At 37.4% G+C, this 18,714-nt stretch overlaps 1 protein-coding gene across 3 annotated transcripts in view; it reads left to right on the top strand.

Moving 5' to 3' along the window:
* The window catches only part of APAF1 (apoptotic peptidase activating factor 1), an 89,951-nt gene that overhangs the window by 64,689 nt on the left and 6,548 nt on the right, over window positions 1–18,714 (top strand). For all 3 annotated transcript variants that reach the window (XM_044229039.1, XM_044229037.1, XM_044229036.1), the window contains exons 21-27: window positions 2,197–2,316; window positions 4,454–4,570; window positions 6,839–6,964; window positions 13,949–14,068; window positions 14,381–14,506; window positions 16,158–16,283; window positions 17,973–18,119. In XM_044229039.1, coding sequence (XP_044084974.1) covers window positions 2,197–2,316; window positions 4,454–4,570; window positions 6,839–6,964; window positions 13,949–14,068; window positions 14,381–14,506; window positions 16,158–16,283; window positions 17,973–18,119 — 882 coding nt within the window. The remainder of the gene's footprint in view (window positions 1–2,196; window positions 2,317–4,453; window positions 4,571–6,838; window positions 6,965–13,948; window positions 14,069–14,380; window positions 14,507–16,157; window positions 16,284–17,972; window positions 18,120–18,714) is intronic.

The following is an 18,714-nucleotide window of genomic DNA, read 5'->3' as shown; positions in this document are numbered from 1 at the left end:
TGTTGATGTTTACATCTAAGAAACTAAGAAATTGATGAGCAGTATTGGGGGAATTAAAACAAGAAACTACTAGATTAATATTTATCCTTGAAAAGTGCTATTATATGGACCATAACAATCTCATTCATCCCAAACATCCCATTCATTGAGTATTACCATGAGCCAGGTGCTAGAGAAGTCCAATGATTAAACTGTATTTTGGTTAATTTAAATATATTACGAGATAATATATTGACTTAATTTTTTACTCTTTTTTCCACTTTAAATTTCCATATCTAATTACTTGCCAATTCTAATGGATTCTGCCTTCCCATTTTCCTTTCTTTCTTTTTTTTTAACCCATCAATAATTACTCTATTTTTAAAAAATTAACATATAATGTATTATTTGCTTCATGGGTATAGGTCTGTGAATCATTAGTCTTATACGATTCATAGTACTCACCATAGTGCATATCCTCCCTAATGTCCATAACCCAGCCACCCTATCCCTCCCCACCCCCAATCCCCAGCAACATTCACCTTTTTCCATTTTCTTTCATTTATTTCTACTTTTTTTTTTCTTTTTTTAATGAGGAAGAGAGAGAGAGATGGGAGACAGTTAGAAGAGGGAGAGGAGGAGAGAGGTCCTTAAGCAGCCTTCACGTCTAGTCCAAACCCATTGCAACCCATTGCAGGGCTCAGTCTCACAACCCTGACATCATGACCTGAGTTGAAATCAAAAGTCAGATGCTTAACCAGCCGAGCCACCAGGCACCCCTATTCTCCTTTTTCATTTCAAGTTTAGGTGCTCATTACATGTTGCCTCTCTCTCTCTCTCTCTCTCTTTTTTTTATTTTAAAGATTTTATTATTTTAAAGTAATCTCTATGCCCAGTGTGGGTCTCGAACTCACAACCCTGAGATCCAGAATCACACGTTGACTGAGCCAGTCAGGTGTCCCAACATGTTTCCTCTCTTAATGTGTTAGTCCTTGCCACAGTCTTTTCTTTTTTGGCTTTCTACATGCTGCTTCCAAGATATGTTCTTCATGTACAATACAGTCATTTCATTTTTGCTCAAAAACAGATAGTGGCTCTCTTGTCTACTGAAAGTAAGTAGGTACTCCTAAGTCTACACTGAACTTCGTCACAGTATGGCCTCATTCTGCTGCAGTTTTTCTTTTGGTTTATTCCTACAGGTAACCTACACTGGGCTGCTCACATTTCCCGTTACCCTGTAGTTTCCTGTTTCTTCTGCTTATGTGATTTCTTATGTCTGGAATACCCTGTTTGTCTGTTTTCTCCTTGTTGAAATCTTAGCATTCTTGCAAGTTCCCCTAATCTTTTGCAGAGCCCTTCCTGGTTTTCCCTAGAAGGAACGTCTTCTTCCTTTAATGTCCTATAACTCCATGTCCTTTTCTTATGGTACTTTCCAAATTCAACTTTGAATTTAAGTACAGATTCGCTTTACTTCTCACCTTCAGTCCTGCACTGCTCTTCCAGCTCGTTCACATGTCTTTAGTTGTAAGGTCTTTGAGGCCAGGGATCCTGGTTTATCCCTGTGGCATCTAATATAGTGTTTCATACACAATGTAGCTACAGTTTTTTTAGTATTTACTGTGTGCTAGACATCATGCGAAGTACTATACTTTTATTTGCTGGTTCTCACAACAGTCCTTTTTGCAGCTAAGTCACAGGGAGGTTAAATCAGTCCTGCTTAACGTGCCAGTCTCAATAAATGAACCAGAATGTAATTCAACTCCCTGCTTCCTTCATCAAGAAAGTCTTGTTAAAAAAGAGTAATCATATCAGTAAGCATATGGCTAACAGCACATTAGTGATATAGTTGATTTATTTACATTCTGGTATAGGCTCCTTGGTATCAAGACAGTTTGAGAACTAGTAGGAGTTCTTACTTTGAGTAACACTGGGTTAGGTAATTTGCCCCAAGTCACAACTTCAGGGGGAACTAGAGTTCATACTTGGGCATTTTGGCTCTAGCACACATTACTCCTCTATACTAATTATGACTTGTTATAGCATATAATTAACAAATATTTGTTATTGGATTATAATCTAATCATGGAGATTTTTCTAGCATCATAGGTATTTTGAGTATGAAGCATGTTTTGTATTTTGCTTAAGATTCTAAGCCTTCTCTTTACATATTTCAGGATGTGGTTATCTTATTTTAGTTTTTTTAATCTCTTTAAGTAGCTCTGGGAGACAAAAAAAGTATGTAAGAACTCTGCTATAGTGTTAAAGCAAGAAATAGATGTTGTGTTTCAAGAAAATGAAGTGATGGTTCTTGCAGCTGACAATATAAAACGACTGCAGGTGAGTAATTTTTAGAAAACAGTTGGGAAAATTGTTTTGAACAATTTTGATCGGTTTCAAACTTGGGATCAGGCATAATTGTGTAGTATCTAACAGGTGCTCGGTAGGTATCAGTTGAATAAACACATAGGTTTTGAGCTGAGGTCCGAATATGCTTGTATTTCAAATTAAAAAGAAGTGATCTCACTTCACTCCTCTCCAGTTGCTATCTGTGATCACATCCTTGATTTGCATGGAGTCCAGGAGGAGAACTTGAGACAGACTGACTGAGGGTAGGGCAAAGCGTAACAAGCAGTAAAGCTCAGCTTGTTGTAGTGGAAAGAACAGTGACTGACTGTTCGCTCAGGAGGTACAGGTGCAGCTTAAGCTTTCCTGTCAACTAGTTTTATGTGATGTTTGAGTAAATCGTACTTCTCTGAGCCTCACTTCCTTCACCTATAAGGTCCTTTTTATTTCCAGAAGTCTGAACTGTTTATGGGATGAAGGTGGGATCCAAATTCTAGAGACAGATAAGTGGAAGTAAACTGTCTCTGGCGTGTGGCCATTTCTCCTTGCCTGCTGTCAGGGGTCAGAGTCAAGGTGTGAGACACCCCTTGTTCTATATTTTACAAGTCTTACTGTCATCCTTAATATGTTGATGTAGAGCTCCTAATCCTAATCCTCAGGGATGAATTGGGGTGTGGAATTGAATGTTCATGCCTTGTTACGGATTTTTAGCTGACTTAGGTTATTTTTCAATGCAGTTTTCTTGTCAAGTTTAGTGTCCTCATGCTTGTATTGCCTTTATTAAATTTGTGCAGCCTTTCTTTAATAGTCGTCATAACTGTGAGACTTTAGAAAGAAGTCTTATGTCTATAAAAGTATCATTTTATTCTATGTCAGTGTTTGTGGGAGAGGTTAGGGGATAAACTGACAATAATTCCATTTAAATGAACAAAACATTTTTTAGTCATTACTTAATTAGGAAAATATGGAAATTGATTTTTGAGAGAAAGAAGATAAATTCAGATTTTAGCAGTTCAGTCTTCATTTTGAATGTCTAGTTGATCAGAATCTGCTGGGTAAGATACTGTAAAATAAAGAGTACCTTTTTTGATATCCTGTAATCTTTATACCTGAAACAAATATGACTGCTTATTTCATGTTGGAAAATGATTTAAGATTTTTCTTTTTTTTTTCTTTTTTTAAAAGATTTTATTTATTTATTTGGCAGAGAGCGATCACAAGTGGACAGAGAGGCAGGCAGAGAGAGAGAGAGAGGGAAGCAGGCTCCCTGCTGAGCAGAGAGCCAGATGCGGGACTTGATCCCAGGACCCTGAGATCATGACCTGAGTTGAAGGCAGAGGCTTTAACCGAACCACCCAGGTGCCCTGTTTAGATTGTAACAGTATGAGAGAGGTAGCTGACAATTGATTTGAGCTTGAGATGTAGTTTCCCAGGTCACAGTCTCACAGTCATGAGACTTTATTAATGAGACTTAAAAACATAATAGTTAGCATTGGTACATATTATGAAATTAGGTAGTCTTTGTTTAAGCATTATAAGTCCAGTCACCCAAATTATACTTATGGGTTCTTCTCCAAAGCTCCCTTTTCCCCGACTCACAAAGGTGGGAATCTTAATTTATCCTGTTTCGTGAGCAATTTAGAGGATATAAAACCCATTTTTATTTGAATATGGCTTTTTAGGTATCCCCAGTCCCATATCACTAGCCCCCTTGAAAAATATCTGAAAAGTGTACTTTAACAAACGATAGCCCTATTAAAATGGACGTGTGTGTGTGTGTGTGTGTGTGTGTGTGTGTGTGTGGTAAAGAAATGGAAAACCGGGTGCAGAGCTAGCTGTGGGATTATAAATCAGGCAGATGTGTCTCAGGTGGTGCACACAGCAGCTGCTTTTTAAACCTTTTAAAGCTCATTTTATTTTATGAAAATGTATTTGAACCACAAAAGTGAAATGAAATGAAGGTGCGAAGAGCTAAATGCAGCTGCTGAGACTAGGATAGGGCTTTGTTGTTCCCCTGGGAGCTCTTGTTGGTTATTTTCTGTTTCATTTTATTTTTTCAATTGAAGTCCATTTTAAAGAACAGATACTGCTCTTACGGCCTGATAACTGATTGTGCCTTATTTTTCATTAGCTCATTAATGGAAAAACAGGTCAGATTGATTATCTGACTGAAGCTCAAGTTAGTTGCTGTTGCCTAAGTCCGTATCTTCAGTACATTGCATTTGGAGGTGAAGATGGAGCCATTGAGGTATTCTGTTCTAGTCTTCAGAGTCCTTCGGTGCAGGAGAGTTATTTATTTAAAATTGACTCTGTGTCTGGCATTGTAGCTTATACTAAAGAAATCTTCCTGTGGTATATTAGTCATTCTTCTGTTAGACTAAAAATAATCTTACAGTCCTGTTGGGGGTATGTTTTTCAGATTCCCTTTACTACTGTTTCTCATACTTTTTGTCCTTTTGTGTTCTTATTCTCTACCTAGTTGTTTTACTGTTCTCCAAGTATATCAAACAGCCTCAGAGATTTAGCTGTCTGTGCAAAGAGCATTGTTTTTCTTCTTAGCTCGTGGTGTAAATTTCCATTTTGGTACTGACAAGGTTCATTGGGAATGTCCGTGCAGGGCTGTCTTAATGCTTACCTGTTTCACCAGCCCTTTCTGTTCTACTTTTTGTATTAGAAGTAATACCTCTTTACCACCTGAAATTCTTAACTTATTAAAGAGGACCAAATACATTTTAACAAGTGCAAAAAAGTATAATAAAAATGATTTTATCACAACACACATTGTCTTTAGCTGTATAATAATTTTTCAAAGAACATTGGTTCCTTCTCTCACTTTTTCTCACCCAAACTTTTTTGGAATTATTTCTTAATTTATTAATTGAGGCACTAGCCACATTTATTTTACCTTGGATTTATTTTCATAAGGAAAGACACAAATGTTCTCCAGTCCACACTGCTTCAGAAAGAGGAGACTATATGTTTATACACAAAGTGAAGAAGGAAGTATTTAGAAAGTGATGTCAGTGTTATTATATGTTTGGCCATTGTGGCATGGATTTGAAGTTAAGGTTTTGTGGGTTTTTTTTTTCCATTGTGAAAAATTACTGTGAAGACGAATGCTGTTCTGAAAAAAAGTATATTGTGGATTTTAAGCAAGGAATGGTTGTACATTTACGAGGGACCCTTAGTCTCCCTCTCAGTGTCATCTCTCAAACTGGTGTATATTATTTTTCATTCTTAAAGGACCTTTGCTTCCCCCTTTTCTTTTAACCTTGTTGCAAAAACAGGCCTACATTCTTTTTGTTTTTACTAAGTGTCTTAAAATGAGCCATATAGATAGTTTAAGGAAATAATTCACAAAACACACATGGCCTCACCTATATCCCTGTTCTCTTCAAAGTCATCAAATAATATAAATACTATATAAATGAATCACATTAGATTACCAATACTTGACTCTGTTTAACCTGTGAAATGGCATTTTCTTTTGGTTGGGCCTAGAATCAAATAATAAACAGCTACCTTTATTAGGTGTTTGTCAGTTTCTCTCATGGAATATCTGTAAAACCCTGGATGTTAGGTGGTGTTATTCCTGTTTTGCAGGTGTCTGAACTCCTAGTTTCTACAACTTTCATTAAATCAGTAAGTGGCAGGGCTACAGTTCAAACCCTGAGTCTCTGAGCCACTGTGCTCAGGTAGGGTGCTAGCCTGCCTTTGCCATGTAGCAATTGTAAGGTTGTCTGTCCTCATTGGGGAAGGCTCTTATTCACACAGTTTCCCTTTGTTTTCCAAAGGGCCTTTTATCAGATGTGCAGGTTAGGTTGAATTCCTACAGTGTCCTATTTTAGCATCATTTGTATTTTCCTTAGGTTTCCTTGAGTACATTTAATTTGGGCAAAAAAACTTATTGTTTTGCTTTGGTGAGTTCACTTGAAAGCCTTTTTGACATTGTCATTAGTTTTTGAGTTCTATATCACTTCCTTTTCTCTGCATTTGACATATTAGTCTTTAACTCTGCTATGTCTTCTCAGGGTACTTCCCCAGCCTACTCATATCCTCTTTTCTGTTACTTGTTCCCCTCATTACCCTCGTTTTCCATGTCTGTATTGTTTTATAAAGAGCTTGTTTTGTCTCTCATCCTGAATTTTTTTCTTTCTTCTCTCTCATCCTTCATAAATGTCATTTTCTTTTTGGAGGCTGAGTCCAGGCTGCTACTTGTTTGATGAATTGGGTAGTTGAGTTCGCAGAAGGACCACTGGTTCCTATTGCTATCTGATCATTCCAGTGAGTGTTTTATTTTAGGGGGTGTGTGAGTGTGTTCATGCATGTGTGTGTGCAGACACGTGTATATACGTGTGTACCATTCATTTGTGTGTCTTTAATTAAAATGAAAGCACTATGAGATGGAAAATTTATACCCTTCTGTAGTCTAATTTTAATTTAATGTCTTGGGGTATGATGCCTGGGTGTTGCTGAATTTCATGGTACTAATTTTCTGTGCTTTTCTATTTTGAAGATTTTAGAGCTCCTAAACAACAGAATCTTCCAATCCAGGATTGGACACAAGAAAACCGTGCGGCACATCCAGTTCACAGATGATGGGAAGACTCTTATTTCAAGCTCTGATGATTCTTCAATTCAGGTGAGAGAAAAGATTAACTTCCAACATATGTAATGCTGACTCCAACAAGGAACCCTTTGGTTGTGGCTCAAATATGGTGTGCATTTTAAACATTTCTTTAAGATTCTATTACTTTGGCCACACACTGGGATTATACACATAGGTTTAGATGAAACCCATTCATGTTTCATATTTTTCAGTGGGTGAGGCAGACAATTTGACTTGTGAACCCTGTACTGGAAGGTTATTTTGACGATCAAGGAATCATTTGAGTTCCCCTCCCTGTCTTGGTATTTGGATTTGTATCAGTAAATATACTTTTTTTCAGATTTGTATGATTGCTCTTTTTTCCAGATTTGTATGATTGCTCTTTACTTTTCTTGATAGTAGTAAAATCTGATTGAAAACCTTTTTTTTTTTTTTTTTTTAAAGAGAGTGCGAGAGTGCATGCTTGTTAATAGGGGAGGAGTAGAAGGAGAGGGGGAGAGAGAATCCTAAGCAGGTTCCACACTGAGCATGGAGCCCATCTCAGGGTTTGATCTTATGATCCTGGGATTGTGACCTGAGCCAAAAATCAAGAGTCGCATGCTTAACCGACTGAGACATGCCCCTCTGATTGAAATAATTTTATTCTTTTAAGGATAAGATGTTTATTATAGGGATGAAATCCTGTGAAAAAAGAATAGTTTGTCATAATGAAGGATTGTGGATATAGAGGCATTAAGCCTACTATATATTCTTTTAAAAATTCACTTTGTTTTTATCAGAGTTCTAATGCACATACTTTAAAAACTTAGGTAGTATTACAAAGCTCATTATGGAAAATAGATACCCCTGTTACTCATTCACCAGAATTACCTCTTTTAGCTTCTAGATACTTCTTTTGATATTTATCTTCATGCCCCCATATCCCACGCTTATAATGTTACCAATCTCTAGGTTTGAGAATTTGCTGAAAATTAAGATACACATTAAGTTAAAAATTTAGCTTTTCTTCTTTTCCTGCCTGTGTTACCTTTGCCATATGCACACACCCTTTTATCAGTCCCATTATCCTAATACAATTATAATAAAATTTTGTTTAGGTCATTAGTGTCATTATAAGTAAGTGGACTGAGTGTACTACGAATGTGTTTTCTGCCTTGATGCAATTTAGGACAGTTCTATCCTTGACTGGATGTGGTTTGCAGTTATTTCACCCTAGAACTTTAAAGATATTGTTCCATTTTCTCCCAAAATTCCAAAGCTCATATTGAGAAGTCTGAAGCCATTCTGATTCCTAATCTTTTTCTCTGGAAGATTTTAGGATCTTTTTGTTCCTAGGATTTTGAAATTTCATGAAGTTGTGCCATGGTGTGTATTTGTTTTATCCATTGCTTTGGACATTTTGTGATCCCTTTTCAGTTTGGAAACTTAACGGTTTTCAATTCAAATAAACTTGAATTTTTTTCTTTATCCCTCTCCCAGTATGCTTTCTCTTTCTGTAAAAACCATCATTCAGATACTGGATCTTCTGGACTTTTCATGTAATTTTCTTTTTCTGCATTTTATCATTTTTTTGAAGCCTGCACCCCAGACCACTGAGGATCATCTGGGCTACATTTCATCATTTTAAACCGTGCTCTATTTTCTGGGAGTTTTCTTCAGCTTTCTCTTCCAGTCCTTTCATTGAGTTTTTCATTTCTTCTATTCAGGTGTATATGTGTGTATGTATATATTGATAGAGTGCATGAGCTGGAACAGGAGGAGAGGGAGAGATAGAATTTTAAGCAGGCTCCACACTCAGTGCATGACATGGGGCTTGATCCCACAATCCTGAGATATGACCTGAGCTAAAATTAAGAGTTGGGTGCTTAACCGACTGAGACACCCGGGCACCCCTCATCTCTACTATTTTTAATGCTGAAGAGTCCATTCTTACTCCTTTTGGAGAACACTGTGTTCTTGTTTCATGGATGTAATATCTTCTCTGAGAATGGATGGGTATATAAATAATGTATAAATTATATAATTTTTTCCTCAAAATTTAATTTTCACGCATAGTTGCTGTTTCTTCTGAGGTGTTTTTTTTTTTTTTTCTATTGTGGTTATTTTGGCCTCTTGTTTTTTTATTTTTATTTTTATTTTAAAAAAATACTTTATTCATTTGACAGAGAGAGAGAGATCACGAGTAGGCAGAGAGGCAGGCAGAGAGAGAGGGGGAAGCAGGCTCCCCGCAGAGCAGAGAGCCTGATGTGGGACTCGATCCCAGGACCCCAAGATCATGACTTGGGCTGAAGGCAGAGGCTTTAACCCACTGAGCCACCAAGACGCCCCTGGTCTCTTGTGTTAAAGGTCTTCCTCAGCTGTGTGGTGATCATTAGCTACTAGAAGTGGACACTAAAAGGCTGTTTGAAAGCTCTGTGTGTGTACTGAAACCTTTTCTGAAAAACAGTCTGGATGGAGAATCTTTGTTGTTTCTTTAGGTCTTTTGTCCTGGTCTTGTGAGATTCCTAGAGAGGAATCTTCTGGTCTTTCTGGCTAGAGGTTATAAATCTGGCTGGCAGGTCCTTGGAGCTAAGTGGGGAAGAGAACTAGGAGGAGGTGTAGTGCCTCCTTATTTACTGTGTAAACCTATTCTCAAAGCTATACTTCTGTCCTCAGTTGTGCTGGTGCCCTTTATTTCAGACTTCCTTCTGGTTTGCTTTCATTGTTTGGAGGAACATTTTCTACACTTCACTCTTTTTTCGCATAGTAACTTTGTATTCAATGATGGTTCTTTCCTATTTTACACAAAATTCATTTTCCCAAACTCCTTGAAGGCTAACACCTCTAGCTTTGTAGCCCTCCAGCTCTTCCTCCTTTTGTTTTCATAAAGCATTAAAAATACGGTGTTTTTATGATACTGCTTTGCCCTGTCTTCTTTCATTTTTATTCAGACCTTCTCTTTCCTTTGCTGCCATTATCCTGTTATACTCAATTTGGGTTCTATTCCCACCGGTTTTTTCTCATGATTATAGTATTGTTCTCGTTAGTTTTGAGAAGACTGGTGTAGCCCTTCAGACTCTACTGTGGACTCTTTGTACTCAGTTTCAGTGTCTGTTGCTGCTCTCCCGTTGGTCCACTGCACATCCCAGTGAATGTCACTTGGATGTTTTGGAATTCTGTTGTTTTAGTTCTGTCTGAGATGTTGGGATGCAAGTCTTCCAGCTTTCAGTTTGTTTCTACTCAGTTGTATCTTAGGGTTTGTGGGGATACTTCGTCAGTTAACATGGTATTGTTATCCGCATTTCTGGTTTTGCTGTTTTTAAAATATTTTTGTTTTTAATGGAGGCTTCAGGGAGATTTAAAAAAACTATGCCTGCATGGTGGCTGTCTTCCCACAGTTTCTCATAGTTCTGGTCCTTGCCCTATCCTCACTCCCACCTCTCATGTCCTCGGTGACCTCAGTTTCTGAGCATTTGGTGAGTTTTGTAGTGTCAGTTTTGTTGCTTTTATCTTGCTCTGATGCTTTTAGGATTCTGTTTTCTTGGTTCTGTTAAGTCAATTACCATTCTCCTGCTTTTTGGGCTCCAACATTTTTTTGTTTTTAAAGACTTTATTTATTTACTTGTTAGAGCGAGCGTGGGAGCGCACGCATGCATGAGAGCACAAGCAGGGGGAGTGGCAGACAGAGGGAGACAGAGGGAGAAACAGGCTCCCTGCTGAGCAGGGAGCCCGATGTGGCACTCCGTCCTAGGACCCTGATATCATGACCTGAGCCGAAGGCAGATGCTTAACCGACTGAGCCACCCAGGTGTCCCAGTCTTCAACATTTTGTTGCTGTCTTCATTCCCATTGTCTTGACTTTGTCATTGTAGTAGAGTTTTAGAAGTGAAGGGAATATAAATGCATATGTTCAACAGAACTTTGTGTGTTCTTTTATTTCATGTATTTGTATGTGTGTGTATGTGTGTGTGTATATATATATTTCCTATAGTAGCAATATTTATAGTATTAAAAACTGTTTAGACAGGGCACCTGACTGACTCAGAAGAACATGCAACTCTTGATCTTCGGGGTCATGAATTTGAGCACCACATTGTGGGGAGAGATTACTTAAATAAATGTTAAAAAAAAAAGTATTTTGAAGAAATATTTTTACATTGTGTCTTTGTGAGTTTTGTATGATTGGAATGAAATCTGGTTTCAGTGCAGAAACTTACTGCAGGCTCCCGTGATACTGATGTATTAGCTATGAAACTTAGCATGGTATTCACCTTTCTTCCTCTCCAGATGGCTTTGATATGGGTAAAACTAAACTACATCTGATGGGATTCTGCTGAGACATTGTATACTGTATAGTTTTTCTGTCAGAAGCTAAATTCATAGGTTTAATGACCTGCTGGAACATCAGATATACTCAGCCAGGGGGAGAAATAATTTCTAGGAATATTTTTAGGATCAGAGTTAGATTATTTTTAGAAATATGAGTTAAGTGATGTTTCATCCTTTTTTCCTGCTCTACCCAGAATACTTCTTACATTTAAAATGTTTTAATGAGTATACGTTCATGTAATAAAACTCTTGGTGGGTATGTCCAAGAATTGACTGGTGGTTGGGTTTTTGTTTTCATTTTTTAGTGACTGATTAATTGGAAATTTGTCCCCCCCCACCCCTGCAGCTTTGTTGAGGTGTGACAAAAATGTGTATGTTTTAGATGTATGTGATGATTTGATATAATAGGTACATATTGTGAAATAATTACAGTGATTAAGTTAATTAACAAATGTACACACATGTCACATAGTTACCATTTTGGAGGTCTATTTTATTCATCTTTGTATCCCCAGTGTGCCTGCCTGGAATTCAGTAGGAGTTCAGTAAATCTTTGTGAACTGAACTAAAGTTATTACCAAGATTTGCAAAATCAACTCACCTGTTTATAGCACCAAGAGTTGTGAAAATTGAGATCTACCTTTGGGATAGGTAAATAAATAAATATTTATTTATTGATAAATCAATCAATCAATAAATAAAATCAATCAATCAATAAATAAATCCCAAGTAGTCGTCATGTTTACCTGAACCAATGTATGAAAGTATATTGACTCTCGCAGGTATAAGAAAATTCTTCAGGATTTTTAAAATTTTAATTTTACTATTTATACTGCTAAAAAAAATTCTGTAGTGTATATACATCGCCCATAGTATAGCTAACGGTAGAGACATCCACAAACTCAACCTTAATACATTTTGCTGATGCTGGTGAAAGTTTAGCAATTATGTAAGGTGATTCCATTAGTACATTGTTTTTGAGTCCAGCCAAAAGAAGTATCCCTGTCATCATTGCCTTATCAGAAAACTTCTGCAACAAAAACTGTGAGGGCTATTCTTAATCTTCCCTTAGCAATTGTCAAATTTTGTGTTACATCTGCTCGGGAATGCTCTTTGACTTGTTAATGTGGGGGGCAGCAGTGCGAACCTAAGTCAGGATTGAACACTGAATCGGACACAGCGAGGAATGGCAGTGCTGGTCACTCTGTATTTAATAACAGGAGCCACTGATTCTGTAGTCCAGTAAAGCTCAGAAAGTAGGAGAGAGCCAGAAAATTCCTAGTGGAAATGATCTAGGGTATTTTATGTTTAGTCACAATGAATGTCTTTCCTTTCTGATATGTGGGGAAAACCTCTGTTTTCCTCCCCTTCCACCAACATACCTCTTTGGGTTCTTAAAATGCTGAAATTCCTAATTCATTCTCTGCAAAACTCCTCTCACTTCCAGGTCCTCTTCTAGGGTCTCTTTGCCCCCTTATACAGATAACCTGCTCCTACCCCAACTTCTGTGAATGAGCACTTGGAGACAGAGAGATAGAGCGATCTGAGAGCCAGGGCTCAGTGGGGAGATGGCTGCTAAGTGTGGAGAATAAAGGAGTGAAGAAAGGGGATAAGAAAAGTGTCATTTCTTTTACAGTTTTCCCTAAACCTGAAAGCCTAAAAACATTTCTACGGTTGAACTTTCACCAGTAAAAAACTTGATCCAGAATATCACTAATGTGCATAACTGTGGTGGTTGCTGATTTTTCTTTATCTTTTTATTCCTGATGTTAAAAAATGGAAGAAAATTTTGTTCCAGTCTGCCTCATTGCCCACATTTCAGAAATCCAGCTTCATCAGGCCTGCTGGGCTTGTTTTTTTGAATATCTTCCTAACCTTTTTTTCTGAGTCTTTTACATAGGCTGTGTTTCAGCCAGATTGAACTATGAACCAGTCCCCATAATCTTGCCATGTTTTCCTGTTGCTGTGCTTTAACTCAAACATTCATTCCTTTTATTTGAAATGCTCTTCCCAGGTTGTGAATCACACTTCCAGCCCATACCTCAAGCCTACTTTGAATCCACTTTCTCCATCATTTCAATTTCTTCTCCTTTCCTGTGCCTGAGGAATTCTTCCTGGAGCTCCATGTGAAAAATAATGTACTATATCACTTCCTTTGTCAATCTGAGGATTGCATTAGGGGATAGCTGATAGCTAAGATCTCTGAAACTTAGAATTTCCATGTCTTGGTTTGAAGCTGCTCTGGTCAGCTGACCTGACCTGGCAGGAGGACCAGTAGGATTCAGTAGCTTCAGTGGAGCTGGAATCTTCAGTCTTGGCCTGGCCTGTGGGGCTTAGGAAATTGAATATGTAATAGGGATAATTTTCTCTGAAAAATTTAATCAGAGGGTGAGCTCACTAGCATATTATGGCTTTTCTCTATCTTCTGATATCATTAACTGCTCTCTAAGCAACTGAAGAAAATGAACTTTATTTAGGAGGAAAAATACTTTATTCTACTTCTGGTCAAGGTAATTAACCCCAGCTTTTCTTTTCTCTGTCTGTAAAATGGAAATACCTTATTCATTCTTGGTACTCTTCTTTGTCTTACCAAAATGCCATGAGAACAAAAGTTTTTAGGGAGTGGACCACATATTACTGCACTCCTCCAATGGGATATCATGAGGAGAGGGTTACGGATTATAACAGACTTATTTCTTTGATGTTCAGGTATGGAATTGGCAGTCAGAAGAATATGTCTTTCTACAAGCCCATCAGGAAACAGTGAAAGACTTTAAGCTCTTGAAAAATTCAAAACTGCTTTCCTGGTCATTTGATGGAACAGTGAAGGTAATTTGAAGCACAGGTCTCTTTTTTAAAAAAGCATTCTAATGTAATGATTATATTTTGAAATCTGCAAGCAGATGGATGGTAAGTAACTACTCAGATTTTTAGATTTCTATTTTCTCATGCCTGTTTTCTGTTTAGTGCAGTCACCTACATCTGCTCTGTATTTAAGAGCGTCTGTACTAAAAGGACACTTAAAGAGGTCAGAACAACCATTGTGCAAAAACTCTTGTTTTATAGCTATGTATTCTAGATAATTATGCTCAGTAATACAAAATGTTCTTAAAAGTGTCAACTTCTGAATTTTTTTTTAAGGTATGGAGTATTATTACTGGAAGAATAGAAAAAGATTTTGTCTGTCACCAGGATACAGTACTGTCTTGTGATATCTCTCCTGATGCTACCAAGTTTTCATCTACATCTGCTGACAAGACTGCAAAGGTAGGCCAAATAGTTGAAATGTGCATGCATAAAAGTTTGGTATTCATTATGTATTATGAGTTCAAATGACGTATAGTATGTTTCTGTCTATGTGTCCTTCTCATATTTTATGAGTTTTTAGAGGATGGCATTGGCATTTAGGTGTCAAATAGATAGATGAATAACATGAGGGCTTTTGATTTCTAGCTTACTGATGACTTTTTGTCTATTACTAATAAAATGTAGTTTCTACTATTTTTATAGGTGATAAGCACTGAAAGGGACTTATATTTAACTGCACATTCACAGTAAATGTTTATGTAATTATCTAAGTTGATACTTCTGAAAATCACTTTCCAGTGAAATGATGCTGCCTGGTTGGGGACATTGACTACTCCATTCTCCTCTTTTTTTTTTCTCTTTGTTAATGACCTCATCATCTGCCCTTCTTACCCAACTACAAACTTTGGAATTATGTGGGGCTCTATCCTGTCTTACATGCTCTGTTGATTACTTCTCAGGGTTTCTTGGCTTGTTCTTCTCTTCCTTGCCCCCACCCAGAAGATTAGGCTCTCCTCCCTCATTGGTAGACCTACCTGTGGTCTGTGCCTCTTCCAATTTTATCTTTCCTATGGCTATTTGAGTCTCCAGTTGAAACACCTCTGTAACCCGGTGTTTTATAAGCCAGACTTGTTTGCCCATGACCATCTCTTTCTGCTGCGTTGTTCCTTCTGTGCCAGGCTACTTTTACCTCCATCTCCTGGGCATGTGGTTTGGCTTGACACAAACTCCTTTTTTTACCTCGAAGCATTATGACTCACTCATTCTTCCAGACCTAGATTTGATGTCAGCTCTTCAGTGAACCCTTTCCTGGCCCTCAGGCAGGGTGAGCTTCTCTGCCTTCAGTGTTCCATTACATATTACTCAAGTTTCTTAGAGCATTTACTTCATATAACTATTAACTTAACAATTCATAAATCTGTATTCCTGATTAAACTATAAAGTTTTCAAGGACAGGGACCGTATCCAGTTCATCTTTGTACCATCAGTTCTTAGTTCACAGTGTCTGGAACATGGTAATTTCAGTAAATTCTTGTTAAATGATGATGACAGAACCACAAGGGAGAATACTGGAAAGAAAAAAAAAACATTTTGGCTGCTGAGACAGTAGGATAGTACAGTGACTAACCTTTAAAGAACACTTGGCATATATTAGGTCCTGTGCTAGGAATTTCGCTATTATCTCATTTTATCTTCACACCTCAGGTACTGTTGTCCCATTGTACAGGTGCTGAGACTGAAGCTAGAGAAGCTTATGTGGGTGTCCTAGGCCACAAGGAACTAGTCAATGTAGGGGAGCCAGGATTCACACTCACATTGGCTTCACTCTAACATGCTCTTAACTGATTTGCTGTTCTTTCTAAAGAAGTTAAGGTTAAAGAAGCTGTGATTTTGGCCCTTGAGCTGAAGTTAACTTAAGTAATTAAAGGGAAAGTCAGAAAAAAAAAATGTTGCAAGTTGGAATTTGGGTTTCTAATGAAAATTTATGAACTGTGGAATGTTAGACTTACCATATGATTGACTTTATGGCTAACTAACCCTTAGGGCAGCATTTGCAGGTACTTATTTTTAGTGTATTTACTATTCCTAAACCATCCTAATTGCCTTCCAGATTTGGAGTTTTGACCTTCGCTCCCCTCTTCATGAACTGAGGGGCCACAGAGGCTGTGTGCGCTGCTCTGTCTTCTCTGTGGACAGTACCCTGTTGGCGACTGGAGACGACAATGGAGAAATCAGGGTAGGATATTTGCTGACATGAAAGCACTGCTCTTTCTGTAGCTTTGGCTAATGCTCTGTACCACACTGGGGACATTGTTAATGTGACTGGGAAGCACAGGCTCTGGGGTTCTGGTTGGATGAGGCATTGTTTGCTTTGTTTCCTGTGCACGTTTTATTCACAGCAGCACTCCTCTGCAGAAAAGAATTCATTTTAGTTAGAGTGAAGTGTATGAGTTAGAGTCTGTGCATGCAAGGAGGCAAATGCCCAAGTTATTTGCAGTTGGCTGTCTGCTCTTAGCTTGAGAATGATTCATCGGAATTCTTGGACCCGAACCAAAGATTGTTTATAAGGGCAGAATTTGAGGAAAATAATTTTGTAAATCGTTAACTAGGTTGTAAGTGAATAAACAGCAAATTCTGCAGTTTCCAGCACTGAAAGAAAAGATCTCTTAATGAAACCGTATCTGTTAGATGGTCCACATTTACAATGTGGGCTGTTGCAGTCCTCATGGGCCTGCCTGCTTCTAGTTGTGTTAGGATTCGGCAGTTGATGGGAAAAATTTGGGCCCCGGGATGGCTGCGTTAGTAACTAGTGTATTTGAGGAGCATCTTGTTTTTTGTTTTTCGTTTTTTACAAAGGAAGATTTAAAATTCATAAGAGAGTATGCAGTCTGCAGAAATGGAGGCGTTATTAGATAGGCTGTCCAGGACAATTAAGATTCTCTTGCTTGAGGACTGAGTTACCAGCCTTCTCTGTTCTAATAAAGGCATGTCAGCTGAAGTGGCAGGGCTGCTTTGGGGAAATTCATTTTGCTCTGAGTTCTCCTGGATGAGAGTGCTCCTTTACTGTTTATGGAGTACTTCATATTTCTGAAACCCCTGAGGAAATAAATTCTCTGTATTTAAACAAATGTTATTTAAAAAAATTTTTTAATACATTAAACAAAAATTTTTTCTACTTGATTATTCAAAATGTAGGAAAGCTATTTATATGTGTGTGTACATATATATCTAGCTATCTTGCTGAATTCTTTCTAATGAATTTCTCCATTTGATTTTCTTGCATTACATTTATAAATGATGGTTTTGGTTGTTTTCCCTTGCTGTTGGTGCCTCTCTATTTCTTATTCCTTTTCTGATGGGCATTTATTTGAAAAATTAGAGTATTACATATATTAGTTATCACTGGAAATAAATGAAAGCATTAGCATCTGTAATTAATTTGGTGTATATTATATATAAAACCCTGTAGGGATTTATTGTTTAAAATATGTTTGAATGACTTTAGGTGTTTGAATGACCTCTGTCAGAATTCTTAGTGGTAGATACTGGACTAGAATTCTATGGTTTTTTGTTTGTTTGTTTTTTTAAGGTAGTTTCTTAGGCCTCTTTTTTTGTTCCTTTCTTCTTCCATTATTTTCTTTTTATTAAATGAAAAAAGTCACAACATTCTGACTAGTTGCTCTAAGATTTTCTTACTTTTTTGGAGTGTGGTTAATGATCAATATTTTAAGTAATGCATTTTTATTATAATTAACGTTTTTTTAAAAATTGGATAGAGAATGCAATCTAAAAAAAACCCTAAGGTATCACTGAATTGTAATTATATTTTTAAGAAAGAATTTCCAAATATGTTCCAGTAGAGATGGAGAGATATATAATACTTCTGGATGACCCTGTTAATGCATTGTATATCCTGTTTGTATAGATATGGAACGTCTCAAATGGGGAGCTGCTTCATTTGTGTGCTCCGATTTCAGTAGAAGAAGGAGCTGCTACCCATGGAGGTTGGGTAACTGACCTTTGCTTTTCTCCAGATAGCAAAATGCTCGTCTCTGCTGGAGGATATCTTAAGGTAAGAGTTCCTCAAAGACTGTGAAAGAAAAGAGCAGCCTATATCCTATTTTCCAAGCTATTTTCACTTCCTGTTTCTCAGTTGGGCCTCCGACAACCCAGCAGAGTGGAAGGGCAGTTACTGTTATTCTCATCTGGTAGCAGTAAGACAGATCTTTAAGGCTGCTTTCCTCAGCTCTCTTGGAAGTTTTGATGACAGTGTTAGGAATGTTCTCTGCCCAGAGCTCTCATACTGCCCCATACTTAGATGATCAGAATGACTAGAAAGTTGGGTGTTTAACTTAATTTTATTTTCCATGTTACTAATTGTTAACTCTTGGTTGAAAGTCTTTAAAAAAAATTATTTGTGAAAAAAAATTCTTTCATGAAAATTTTTTTCTTAAATATTAGTAGTAGTAGTGGTTGTTGTAGCAGTAGTGAGAATAATAGCAGCAACATATTGCTTTATTTTAGAGCCTACAGAATGCTTTCTTTACATAATCTCATTAGCCAGCTTTGTGAAGCTTAAATTTAATTATCCTTGGTTTATAGATGAGGAAACTGATGTTCATGGAGGTTGTGTTCCTAAAGTTATGCAGTAAGGTGGTTTGTGTAAA

The sequence above is a fragment of the Neovison vison genome, chromosome 12 (assembly GCF_020171115.1).
Source record: "Neovison vison isolate M4711 chromosome 12, ASM_NN_V1, whole genome shotgun sequence".
Classification (NCBI taxonomy): Eukaryota; Metazoa; Chordata; class Mammalia; order Carnivora; family Mustelidae; genus Neogale; species Neogale vison.
Note: the sequence above shows the minus strand (reverse complement) of the source record. Positions and strands in the feature narration are given on the sequence as shown.